The following is a 14,323-nucleotide window of genomic DNA, read 5'->3' on the forward strand; positions in this document are numbered from 1 at the left end:
CGGCCCGGACCCGGCCCGACCCCCCCCCCCCCCCCTCCGCTCCGGCCCCGGCCCGACCCCCCCCCCCCTCCGCTCCGGCCCCGGCCCGACCCCCCCCCCCCCCTCCGCTCCGGCCCCGGCCCGACCCCCCCCCCCCTCCGCTCCGGCCCCGGCCCGACCCCCCCCCCCCCCTCCCTCCGCTCCGGCCCCGGCCCGACCCCCCCCCCCCCCCCCTCCGCTCCGGCCCCGGCCCGACCCCCCCCCCACCCCCTCCGCTCCGGCCCCGGCCCGACCCCCCCCCCCTCCGCTCCGGCCCCGGCCCGAGACCCCCGCTCCGGCCCCGGTATTAGCCCTTGCAGCCCGGCGTCACCATGCTCCCGTTCCCGCTGTTCGCCGTGGCCCTCGCTCTGCTCTGCCACCCCGCTCGGCCTGAGCTCCAGGCTCCGGGCTGCTCCGAGGAGGTGACGGGTAAGTGAGCGGGTAATGGGGGTCGAGGCCGCGTGGGTGCCGAGGGGGCTCAGTAGGATGGGGGGGGGGGGGGGGAAGAGTTGGTTGTGGGCTGGAAGGTTTGGAAGGGGGGAATGGTCGGGGCTGGATTGGAGGGGAGGCCAGGGGTCCCTGGAGAGTGGGGGTGGGATTGGAGGCAATCTGCTGGGAGATGCCACTGTTGCAAGTTGAGTGATTGTTTAACTGTCTGCTTGATCTTTGAGTATATTACGAGGATGTCCCAGGTCGTTCCCCCCACACCCCGCCCCCGCACGGTGTGACCGACAGCTTCCACATTCACCCCACCCTTGCTGGGTATTCCAGCTACAGCTTGATTAATGTTTTCATTTTTCGTTCTGATGGGTGTTTCCCATGTTGGGTGACTAATTGACTGTTGAAGATCTCTTGGTCATTGCACTGGAGCACAGGATTCTTGATTTTTTTTTAGAATACTTGCTGTATTTAATCAACGTTGAAGTTGACTTTACAATTAATGGGAACGTGGAGGTAGTTTGTAATGGATTCAAAGGAACTAAGCTGTGAGAAGTGCGCGTGTGGAGTAAGTTCTGTCTGCTTGATCTTTGAGTATGTACAGTATGTGTGTGCCTTAATCTACATGTGCTTGTATATATCTGTGATTAGAACATAAGAAAGAGAAGTATGATCCAGATATTCAGTCACTCCTTCCTGCTTCAGTTTTGGCACCAAGTTATTACATTAACTCCCATAACACACTATTTCCTTAAAATTGAAAGATAGCGTTACAAAGCATGGAAAGAGGTCCTTTGGCCGAACTCATCCATGCTGACCCAACCTGAGCTGGTCACATTTTCTTGCATTTGGTCCATACCCCTCTAGACGTTCCTATTTGTCTTTTAAAGGTTGTAATTGTACCTGCCTTACCCACTTCCTCTGGCAGCTTGTTACAAATACCCTTTAATCTTTCCTCTCTCACCTTAAACCCATTCCTTTTTGTTTTTGACTCCCCTGCTCTGGGGGAAAAAACTGATCACCCGCCTTATCTGTGCCCCTCATGATTTCATATATCTGTACAAGGCCACTCCTCCGCCCCCCCCCCCCCTTACCTTCTGGCTTATCCACTTTCTTCTATAACTCGAGCATTCCAGTCCCAGTCACATCCCTGTGAATCTTTCCAGTTTAATGTCATCCTTCCTATGCCTAGTGACCACAACTGCACACAATACTCTCTCCAACGTCTTGTACAATTGTAACATGACGTCTCAACTCTTGTAAGCAGTGCCCTGACAGAAGAAGGAAAGCATAGCAAACACTGCCTTCACACCACCCTGCCCACCTGTACTATGTACTTGTACTCCTTGTTCTCTTCTACAACTCTCTCCAGGGCACTGCCATTTGCTGTGCAAGTCCTGCTCTGGTTTTAACTTCACAAAATACAACACTTTGCATTTGTCTGAGTTAAATTCCCTCTGCTCTTCCTTAGCCCACTTTCCCAGTTGGTCTAGATCCTGGTATAATCTTAGACAACCTTCACTGTCCATTATACTACCAATTTTAGTGTCACCTGCAAACTTACGAACTGTGCTATCTACTTTTTCAATCATTAACGTAGATGGCAAACAAGTGGACCCATCACTGGTCCCTGCGGTGTACCACCGGTCACTAGCCTCCAATGTGATCTGTTGGTCTGTGTCTTGATGGTGACTGAGCTTCTGCTTCATTCTAGGGTGGGTAGTGAATTCCAAAGATTCATTAGCCTTCGGATGAAGAAATTTCATCAGATAATTTGACGTAGACTCAACAGGTGGGGAACCCAGTACTGATTCCTGTGGTACTTCATGAGTCAGAAATTCTATTCTCTTTACTTTGCTGTAACTTTTAGTTCTAGACACTCAGGCAAAAAAAAATCTTCCCCAGCATCTGTCCTGTTAAAAGCTATAAGAGTTCAATGACATCTTTCATTCTTTGAACTGAGAGTATACGCTGAATCTATTTCAGCTTTCTGTATGACAAACCTGACATCCTGACAATCAATCTGGTGAACCTTTGCAAAGGACTGGCCAGTCAACCATGTCCATGCTCACCATCAAGTACATACCAATACTAATCTCATTAACCAGCACATAGTCCATAGAGTTCTGTCTTGGCAATTCAAATGCTCATGTAGCTATTAAATGTTGAGAGTGCCTGCTTCTACCATTCACTCGGGCAGATTCCAGCCACCCTCTGGGTGAAAAAGTTCATTCTCTGGTCCCCTCTAATCCTTTTACCCTTTACCTAAAGATGGTTTTGTCCTATCTGTCCTACCTGTGCCCTTCATAATTTTGTGTGTCTCTATTGGGTCCCCCTCAGCCTCCTCTGTTCTGAAGAAAACAAGCTCAGCCTGTCTGGTCCTTTGCCTGGGATAGAACATTTCAGATACAACAATGTGCTGCTGAGTCTCCTCTGCAGCCTCTCCAGTACAATTATATCCTTCCTAAAAATGTACAGTTCTATTTGCCACATATTACTCGAGCTGTATCCTAACCAATGTTTTATAAAGTTGTACTGTGACCTCCCTGCTTTTGTATACCATGTCACAGCTAATGAAGGCAAGCATCCAGTATGCAGCCTTCACCACTTTCTCCTTGTGCCACCAACTTGAAGGATTCTTGGACTTGCATAATAAGGTCCCTCTGTTCCTCAATACTTCAAGGCTTTGACATTCATCGTTTATGTCCTAATCTTATTAGCCACTCCAAAGTGCATCACCTTACACCGATCAAGATTAAATTCTACCTGCTATTTCTCTTCCCATCTTACCAAATGATCAATGTTATCCTGTAACCTATGACCATCTGCAAATCAAAAACACTACCAATTTTTATGTGCTCTACAAACTTGCTACTCATCATACCCTCTACATTCATATCTAAATTGTTAAATGTCTACAACAGACAGTAAGGGTACCTGTTGTACACCAGCCAGGTGGTGTACTGACTCCTATCACCAAGCCAATTTTCAATTCAATTTGCCAATTTTCACTAAATCCCAGGGGCTCTAAACCATTGGACCAGTCACTTTGATGGCATCTTGTCAATGGCCTTATTGAAGTGCATGTAGGCTGCATCAGCTATACTGCCTCATCTATACATTTTTGTTACCTCTTTGAAAAATTCAATCAAATTGGTCTGCCAGGATCTCCCTCTAACAAAACCACACTGATTATCTTTGATTCATTCCTGCCTTTGCAAGTGCAGATTAGTCCTAGCCCTCAGAATTTTCTTTTACAGTACCATCTCTACTACATTAGACTCAGGTCTGTAATTATCTAGCTTATCCTTGCTGCTCTTTTTCAATAAGGGTACCATGGTCATCTAATACCTCATCTGCAGCAAGTGAAAATTTAAAAATCTATAAGGCCTGCAGCAATCTTTGCTAACTGCTGTTGATGGGGGAAATTCTGAGGTTCACCACATATTGGTGAAGAAATTTTTCCTCCTCTCAGTCCTGAATGGTCCTCCCCGTATCCTTAAGCTATGACCCCCCCCCCCCCCCCCCCCATTCTAGACTTCCCCACCACTGGAAACATCCTTCCTGGATATATTTTGGCAAGTCTTGTCAGGATTTTGTTTCACTGAGTCCCCTCCCGTTCTTCTTAAAAACTGGAGAACATAAACCCAGTTGTCTTAATCTCTGCATACGTCAGTGCTGCCATCTTGGGAATTGGTAGTGTTGGATTTGCTACCTTCCAATCTCGAAACTGTTCTTGGAATTTATGAAAGTTTGGAAGATGGAAAAGAATGCTTAGCCATCACCTTCAAATTCTAAAAATGTGTATCATCAGGTTATGGGAGTTTATCGCCTTAATCTTTTTAAAGCTAATTTTCTTCAATGACAATTTCTTTGAGACCCTTATTCACTCTACGCCTCTGTTTCTGGGAAGTTTACTGTGTTGACTTCTATGAAGACACACACAAAATATGTTTAACTTCGCTGCTATTTCTTATTCCCCAATATATTTTTCCTATCTGCAGTATGTAAAGGATGCAAATCAACTTTTGCTAATGTTTCCTTTTTGGAGTCTGTAGAAGCATTTGAAATGTCATTGTTTCTTGCAGGATTTCTTTTGTATTCTACTTTTACCTTTGCTATCTTCCATTCAAACCAATTATTAATTTATAAATCTAGTACATCTTAAAGTAATTAGGTGGGCATTGAACAGTGCGTCTTTGGGGAATTTACCTGTCCTTTGGTGAATTAGATGACCATTAATTGTCCACAGTTTTTCCTACTTCACACGTGGAATGGTGTATGTGAATCTAGCCTATGGAAAGTTGTACATGGGATTTTTTTCAAATTCTGAGAACATTCAGCTAAGAAAATGAAAACCTTCACTTGTAGTCATTACAAATGCTGTAGGTTTGTTTTGAAAACTGAATTGCATTTCTTTTTGGTATTTACCTAGGTAATATTCATGGGCAAATCTGCTTTGCAGTTTCATAAATGCCCGATGAGTTCAAACATGTTTAATCAGCACGTTGTATCTTAACATTCACCAAGAGGACCTTAAGCAAGAAATTGTTTATCTGTTGCTGGCTAAATGAAATGCTGGCAAATGTAATTAGACCCAAGCTATTTTCTCCTTTCTGTTTCATCTTTTTCTGTTGCCTCTTTCTAGGCCTGTTGCTTTTATTTCTTGTTTGAAAGGCTAAATGGGTTACTTTCTCCTCATGAACAAAGAACCTGGCTATTTTGCTTGAGTTCTTGAGGGACCACCAAGGTCTTCATCTTCTGCAGTGTAATTCCACAGTGCTTTCAACAATAACAAAAATGCATGACTGAATAGCAGAAAAATGCAGAATGTTGAGAGCATTGAACTGTCTCTCAACTGCTGTCACAACACAGACCAGCTCTGCTACAGTCTGTACTGAGGCATCCCCACAATATTATAGGGTGGGGGCTCTGGATTGTCTTTTATTTTAGGCGGTCAGCACCTTTTCAGTGCAAGACTAATCTTAGTAATATTTTTCTCGCACTTTCTTTGCTGTTGTGCATTTCCTCTGCTGTTGTATTCTGCTCTTGGTTGGGGAATAGGTGGCCATAACTTGAACATTCAAGTTAATTCTGCCTCCTAATGCTAATTTTGATTGTGTCATCCTATTTGACTTTAAGTGCAGACTGAACTGAAAAACTTAGTTGTGTTTGGCAAATGACTTTCGGTGAAGTTGGTCCACTTTCCCCACCAGATTCTTGTACTCACCACTTCCTGTTGATGACTCTGGTATGGAGATTTCATGTGCTTCTATAAGATCCATGGTGCCCACAAAGTATTGCCTCTGAGTTTTGGACGTGTATCTTTTTGGATAAAAAGTTGCGAGGTGTTACAAAAGTTGCTTTCTGTGCTAAGTGTTACACCTGCCTCTACACCACCTCCCTTGCCACCATCCAGGGCACTAAACAGTCCTTTCAGGTGAGGCAGTCCTTCACGTGTGATTCCATTGGTGTTATTCATTGCATCTGGTGGTCCCAGTGCAGCCTGCTCATCGGTGAGACCCAATGCAGATTGAGGGACTGTTTCGTTGAGCACCTTGGCTCTGTCTGCCGTACCAACTGGGATCTCCTAATGGCCAGCCATCTTAATTCAACTTCCCATTGCCACACTAACATGTCTGTCCATGACCACTTCCGCTGCTGAGTTGAGGCCAGATGCAGATTAGAGGAATAGCACCTTGTATTCTGCTTTAGTCTCCAACCTGACAGCATGAACATTGAATTCTTAAACTAATAGTAGGCGAGGTTTAAAGGTCGGCACAACATGGTGGGCTGAAGGGCCTGTATTGTGCTGTACTGTTCTATGGTAACCATACCCTTTTTTTCTTGCTCCTCCCCACCCCACCCCTTTCTTTGTCTCTCCTGATCCCACTGGCCCCCATCATCTTGCCTCTTTCCTCTCCCTCACCCTCTACAGCTGCCCATCACCTACACCTCCCTCTGGTTCTTATACACCTCCGTCAAATTGCCTCTCACCCTGCATCGCTCCAAAGAGAGAAGCCCTAGCTCACTCAACCTTTCCTCATAAGACATGTTTTCTAATCCAGGCAGAATTCTGGTAAATCTTCTCTGCACCCTCAAAAGCTTCCATATCCTTCCTAGAATGAGGTGACCAGAAATGAACACACTATTCTTAGTGTGGTCTAATCAGAGTTTTATAGAGCTGCAATATTAACTCGCGGCTCTTGAACTCAATTCCCTGACTAATGAAGGCCAGCATACCATACGCTTTAACCACCCTATCAGCTTGCTTGACAACTTTGAAGGATTGATGGATTTGGATCCCAAGATCCCTCTGTTCCTGCACACTGCTCAGAATCCTGCCATTAACCTCATATTTTGCCTTCGTGTTTGTTCTTCCAAAGTGTATCACTTCACCACGTTGAACTCCATCTGCCACTTCTCTGCCCAACTCTGCATCCTGTCTATGTCCTGTTGTAACCTACGACAACCTTCTACACTATCCACAACCTTCGTGTTATCTGTGAACTTACTAACCCTCCACTTCCTCATCCAAGTCACTTAAAAATCACAAAGAGCAGGGCTCCCAGAACAGATCCATGCAGAACACCACTAGTCACCAACCTCCAGGCAGAATATTCTCCATCTACGACCACCCTCTGCCTTCTATGGGCAAGCCAACACTGAATCCATGCAGCCAAGTCTCCGTGGATCCCATGCCTCATGACTTTCTGGATGAGCCTACCATGGGGAACCTTGTCAAAATACATCACATCCACCACTCCACCTTCATGTATTTGTTTTGTCATCTCCTCGAAAAACTCATTAGGTTCATGAGGCATGACTTGTCCCTCACAAAGCCATACTAACTATCCTTAATAAGACTATGCTTCTCCAAATGCTTGTAAATTCTGTCCCTAAGAATCCTCTTCAATAGATGGCCCACCACTGACATAAGACTCACTGGTCTGTAATTCCCAGGCTTGTCCCTGTTGCCTTGTTCAAGAAAGGTAATAACATTAACCATCCTCCAATCCTCTGGTACCACTCCTGTGGTCAGGGAGGATGCAAATAGGTATGGTAGTAGAAATTTGTTGTTAACCAGTAGTGCTTTTTGTTCCAATTTCATATTCTAACATCACAAAGGAGGTGAAGTTACAAATTGCTTCATTTGCTTAGAACTTACATTTTGTTCTCTTATCAAATTGGAGTTGAATCTTTTTATCTGCCTCCAGTTTGCTAGAATAAATAGTGTTTTGCAAGGTTTTGGTGTTTCTTGTGGCACCTCACTGTTGCTAGTTTGTGACACTGTTCTTGAGCCTGCTATAATACACACAAAATGGTATTTCTGGTTAATTGATATCTTCCCTTTGAAGCATTTTGTTTTCCTGAAGAATTTTTGGTTGAATGTTTTCATTGCCTTTTTGATGCGTATGTTGGAGACAGGAAAAATATTCCAACCTGAGAGCCTCAAGCTAAAACCATTGCCTATTTGTTTACCAGCTTCTACAAGCTACTTACTGCTTGCACTCTGCATTTAAAAATGTTGCTAATACTTTGGTTGATTTAGTATTGGATGTGTCACTGGAATGCTAATGGCAATTGAATATGAATCCCAGAAATACATATTCAATTGTGTACAAAACATCTGCATAGTCCTAATAATTTTATTGTTTCAGGTCCAAAGTTTGTTGTGGGTCCACATCCTATATCATTCTGTGTCATCTTGTTTTAGATTTCAGTCCATTTTGGTTGACTGGTTTCTATTACAGTTTACTGAATTTGCTGCACCTTTTGTTGGGGGTGGGTGGAATTTAAGGTATCTAACTTTTAAATTTAGGGATTTATCAGAGAAAATCTTAAGGAATAGCATTTTTTGTCCCTTTTGTAAGCTTTTCTAAGACTAAACACATCGGTGAAGGGAGAGCAGTAGATGCAGTATATATGGATTTCAGCAAGGCATTTGATAAGGTACCCCATGCAAGGCTTATTGAGAAAGTAAGGAGGCATGGGATCCAAGGGGACATTGCAATGTGGATCCAGAACTGGCTGGCCCACAGAAGGCAAAGATAAGATAATATCTCTTTATTAGTCACATGTACATCGAAACACACAGTGAAATAATCTTTTTGTGTAGAGTGTTCTGGGGGCAGCCCGCAACTGTCACCATGCTTCCGGCGCCAACATAGCATGCCCACAACTCGCTAACCCGTACGTCTTTGGAATGTGGAAGGAAACTGGAGGAAACCCACACAGACACGGGGAGAATGTACAAACTCATTAGACATTGGCTGGATTTGAACCCGGGTTGCTGGCACTGTAAAGCATAATGCTAACCACTATGCTACCGTACCTGCCTTAGTTGTTGAAGGGTCGTATTCTGCATGGAGTTAGTGACCAGTGGTGTACCTCAGTGATCTGTTCTGGGACCCTTACTCTTTGTGATTTTTATAAACGACCTGGATGAGGAAGTGGAGGGGTGGGTTAGTAAGTTTGCGGATGACACAAAGGTTGTGTTGTGGATAGTTTGGAGGGCTGTCAGAGGTTATAGCGAGACATAGATAGGATGCAAAGTTGGGTTGAGAGTTGGCAGATGCAGTTCAACCCAGATAAGTGTGAAATGGTTCATTTTGGTAGGTCAAATATGATGGCAGAATGTAGTATTAATGGTAGGACTCTTGGCAGTGTGGAGGATCAGAGGGATCTTGTGGTCCGAGTCCATAGGACGCTCAAAGCGGCGGCGCAGGTTCACTCTGTGGTTAAGAAGGCAAATGGTGTATTGTCCTTCATCAATCGGGGAATTGAAGTTAGGAGCCGGGAGGTATTGTTGCAGCTATACAGGACCCTGGTCAGACCCCACTTGGAGTATTGTGCTCAGTTCTGGTCACCTCACTACAGGAAGGATGTGGAAGCCATAGAAAGGGTGCAGAGGAGATTGGTATTGGTTTATTTTTGTCACTTGTACCGAGGTACGGTGAAAAGCTTGTCTTACAAACTGTACAGGTCAATTCATTACACAGTGCAGTTACATTGAGTTAGTACAGAGTGCATTGAAGTAGTATAGGTAAAAACAACAGTACAGAGTAAAGTGTCACAGCTACAGAGAAAGTGCAGTGCAATAAGGTGCAGGGTCACAACAAGGTAGATCGTGAGGTCATAGTCCATCTTATTGTATAAGGGAACTGTTCAATAGTCTTATCACAGTGGGGTAGAAGCTGTCAAGTCCAGTGGTACATGCCCTCAGGCACCTGTATCTTCTACCCGATGAGGAGAGAAGAGAGAATGTTTTGGGTGGGAGGGGTCTTTGATTATGCTGGCTGCTTCACCAAGACAGCAAGAGGTAAAGACAGTCCAAGGAGGGGAGGCTGGTGTCCGTGATGCGCTGGGCTGTGTCCACAACTCTCTGCGGCTTCTTGCGGTCCTGGGCGGAGCAGTTGCTGTACCAAGCCATGATACATCTAGATAGGATGCTTTCTATGGTGCATTGGTAAAAGTTGGTGAGAGTCAAAGGGGACAAACCAAATTTCCTTAGCCTCCTGAGGAAGTAGAGGTGCTGGTGAGCCGCCTTGGCCGTGGCATCTGGAATGCGGAGCATGCCTTATGAAAGCAGGTTGAGGGAACTCGGCCTTTTCTCCTTGGAGCGACGGAAGATGAGGGGGGACCTGATAGAGGTGAATAACCATAGAACCATACAGCACAAAACAGGCCCTTCGGCCCACCATGTTGTGCCATCCATCAAACCACCCTCACACTATCTAACCCTTTCCTCCCTCACATTCCTCCATGTGCCTATCCAACAAACTCTTGAACCTGTCCAATGTATCTGCCTCCACCACCACCCCAGGCAGTGCATTCCATGTGCCAACCACTCTCTGGGTGAAAAATCTCCCCCTGACATCTCCCTGAACCTTCCACCCACAACCTTAAAGCCATGCCCTCTCGTCTTGAGCATTGGTGCCCTGGGAAGGAGGTGCTGATTGTCTACTCTATCTCTCCCTCTCAATATTTTATATACCTCTATCATGTCTCCTCTCATCCTCCTCCTTTCCAGTGAATAAAGCCCTAGCACCTTAAGCCTCTCCTCATATTCCATATGCTCTAATCCAGGCAGCATCCTGGTAAGTCTCCTCTGCACCCTCTCCAACGCCTCCACATCCTTCCTGTAATGAGGTGACCAGAACTGGACACAGTACTCCAAGTGTGGTCTAACCAGAGTTTTGTAAAGCTGCATCATCACTTCGCGGCTCTTAAACTCAATCCCACGATTTATGAAAGCTAACATAGGCCTCCTTAACTGCTCTATCCACCTATGAGGCAACTTTCAGTGAACTGTGAATATGAACCCCCAGATCCCTCTGCTCCTCTACACTGCCAAGTACCTTGCCATTTACCTTGTACTCTGCCCTGGAGTTTGTCGTTCCAAAGTGTACCACCTCACACTTCTCTGGATTGAACTCCATCTGCCACTTGTCAGCCCAGCTCTGCATCCTATCAATATCCCTCTGTAAGCTCCAACAACCCTCCACACTATCCACAACACCGCCGATCTTAGTGTCGTCTGCAAACTTACTAACCCAGCCCTCCACCCCCTCATCTAAGTCATCTATAAATATCACAAAAAGTAGAGGTCCCAGAACCGATCCCTGTGGGACACCACTAGTCACTGCCCTCTGATCCGAGGGCACTCCCTCCACCACAACCCTCTGCTTTTTACAGGCAAGCCAATTCCTAATCCACACAGCCAAGCTTCCTTCTGACCTTCTGAAGAAGCCTACCATGAGGAACCTTATCAAACTCCTTACTAAAATCCATATAGACCACATCCATCGCACTGCCCTCATCAATCTTCCTGGTCACCTCCTCAAAGAACTCTATCAGGCTTGTGAGACAAGATCTTCCCTTCACAAAGCCATGCTGGTTGTCCCTAATCAGTCCATGATTCTCCAGGTGTTCATTGATCCTATCCCTTAGAATCCTTTCTAACAGCTTACCCACCACAGACGTGAGACTCACTGGTCTGTAATTCCCTGGACTATCCCTACTACCTTTTTTGAACAAGGGGACAACATTTGCCACCCTTCAATCCTCTGGCACCATCCCCGTGGACAACGAGGACTTAAAGATCTTCACCAGCGGTTCAACAATCTCCTCCCTCGCCTCTCGAAGCAGCCTGGGGAATATCCCTTCAGGCCCTGGAGATTTATCTGTCTTGATATTATTTAACAACTTCAACATATCCTCTCTTGATATCTACAACCTCGAGAACATTACCCTTACCAGCACTCCCTTCCATGTCATCAAGACCCCTCTCCTTGGTGAATACTGAAGAGAAGTATTCATTGAGAACTTCTCCCACTTCCGCCGCCTCCAGGCACAATCTCCCACCTTTGTCTTTAATCGGACCTACCTTTTACCCTAGCCATCCTCCTATCCTTCACGTACGTGAAAAAGGCCTTAGTATTTTCCTTAACCCTACTAGCCAACGCCTTTTCATGCCCCCTTCTAGCTCTCCTCAGCCCTTTCTTAAGTTCCTTCCTCACTACTCTACATTCCTCACGGGCCCTGTCTGAACCTTGCTGCTTATACCTTATGTACACTACCTTCTTCTCCCTAACTAGTCGTTCCACCTCTCTCATCACCCACGGTTCCTTCACTCTGCCATTCCTTCTCTGCCTCACTGGGACATATTTGTCCCTAAGATGATGAGAGGTATTGATAGGGTAGATAGAGGCTTTTCCCCAGGGCTGAAATGGTGGCCACAAGAGGACATAGGTTTAAGGTGCTGGGGAGTAGGTATAGAGGAGATGTCAGGGGTAAGTTTTTTCCGCTCAGTGGTAAGTGTGTGGAATGGGCTGCCGGCAACGGTGGTGGAGGTGGATACGATAGGGTTTTTTAAGAGACTTTTGGATAGGTACATGGAGCTGAGAAAAATAGCAGGCTATGGGTAAGCCTAGTAATTTCTAAGGTAGGGACATGTTCGGCACAGCTTTGTGTGTCGAAAGGCCTGAATTGTGCTGTAGGTTTTCTGTTTCTAATAGGATTTGTGTACATTCGGAAAGGTGGGGGATGATGAGGGATAGTTAGCATGGCTTTTTGCAGGGTAAGTCCTGGTCTCACTAATTTGAGTTTTTTGAAGAACTAATTAAGCAGATTGAAGCAAGGGCAGTAAACATTGTCCATAATGGACTTCAGTATAGAAGTTCAGGTGCATGGGATCGAAGGTGAGCTGACTAATTGGATCCAAAATGGGCATGGTAATAGGAAACAAGATGGTGGTGTAAAGATGCTTTACTGATTGCAAGTCTGTGACCAGTGTAACATTGATTTTTGCCTCTAAATTAGTGATCTACCATGGAGGTAAGAACAGTACAGTTGTGAATTCTTTATGTAACTGAAAGCTTTTGCAGTCCTGTATATTTAATAGTACAAGTTTAGTTTGCTGGACTATTCCTTTGTACAATTTTGAAAGCAATATAAGATTGGAATTCAGTGCTTTTTTTTCAATGATTTGTGTTGTGTTAAATCACTTGCTGCAGCTATAAATCTTCAGATTGTTTGTAGGTAGTGCCTTGGTGATAAGATAAGAAGATAAGATATCTTTATTAGTCACATGTACATCGAAACACAGTGAAATGCATCTTTTGCCAAGAATGTTCTGGTGGCAGCCCACAAGTGTCGCCACACTTCCGGCGCCAACGTAGCATGCCCACAACTTCCTAAACTGTATGTCTTTGGAATGTGGGAGGAAACCCACGCAGACACGGGGAGAACGTACAAACTCCTTACAGAGGCCGGAATTGAACCTGGGGGTCTGGCACAAGACTACTGTGGCTTTCTAAATTCACAATGGCCAGTTGGGTTTGAGAACTTCAATTCTATTTATTGGGGAAGTGACCAGTTGGGTTAGAGAAAAAGAATATAAATTTAATGTGGATGACTAGCAGGTGTTTAGTGTTGTCTTTCATGGTTTTTAAGTAGCCAGGGATGTGTAAAAAGACACTACAGTGGCAGAGATCAAAAATATTTTGATGGGCAGGGTTCAGGTAACTGGATAATCTTTGTATTGGAGAGCTGCTGCTTTTAGTTCCATGTGGTGAAGGCGGTCAAAGTAAGGAATTCCTAGATTTTAACATAATAGATAAGATATCTTTATGTCACATGTACATCGAAACACACAGTGAAATACATCTTTTTGCGTAGAGTGTTCTGAGGGCAGCCCGCAAGTGTCGTCACACTTCTGGCACCAACATAGCATGCCCACAACTTCCTAACCCGTACATCTTTGGAATGTGGGAGGAAACCAGAGCACCCAGAGGAAACCCACGCAGACACGGGGAGAACGTACAAACTCCTTACAGACAGCAGCGGGAATTGAACCCAGGTCACTGGTGCTGTAATAGCGTTATGCTAACTGCTACACTACTGAAGAATTAGCAACATATTTCCAAGTGAGGATTTGCTTGACTTTGAAGTAGAGTTTCAGGTTGTACTTCTGTGCATTTGCTGTCCCTGCCTTCTAGGTACTGGAGATTGAAGATCCTTAGTGAGTTGAGGCAGTGCAGTTTTAGTTGGTGTATTTTGCAACCATCAAGTAATGGCAGTAAAGGAAGTGAACGTTAATATGGTCAAAAAGAAATTTAGTGAGGTCAAGGAAGTCTGAGAAGCTTGGGGAGCAAAGTACTAATGATGGTGGTTGACCTGCTTAGTATTACTAGCACCTTTGAAGAGAAAGTGTTAAAATTTCAGGTTGAGGTTGTTGGAATTGGGTGGCACTTGATCATCGATGATATTGAATGTCAGGGGAGGTTAGCTGGGCTATATGGTCTTCCGTCTCTTATGTTCTTGGGATGGTGGATGGGATGCCAGGACAAGAATGTTTTTATCC

General features: G+C 45.1%; 1 protein-coding gene across 1 annotated transcript in view; it reads left to right on the forward strand.

Annotated features, from left to right (window-relative positions):
• Nucleotides 1-294: 294 nt before the first annotated feature.
• gpc4 (glypican 4) overlaps nt 295-14,323 on the forward strand; it is a 158,445-nt gene continuing 144,416 nt past the window's right edge. Inside the window, exon 1 of the mRNA XM_052022547.1 lies at nt 295-447. Within this exon, the coding sequence (XP_051878507.1) occupies nt 351-447 (97 nt within the window). The 5' untranslated portion in view covers nt 295-350. The remainder of the gene's footprint in view (nt 448-14,323) is intronic.

The sequence above is a fragment of the Pristis pectinata genome, chromosome 8 (genome assembly GCF_009764475.1).
Source record: "Pristis pectinata isolate sPriPec2 chromosome 8, sPriPec2.1.pri, whole genome shotgun sequence".
Taxonomy (NCBI): domain Eukaryota; kingdom Metazoa; phylum Chordata; class Chondrichthyes; order Rhinopristiformes; family Pristidae; genus Pristis; species Pristis pectinata.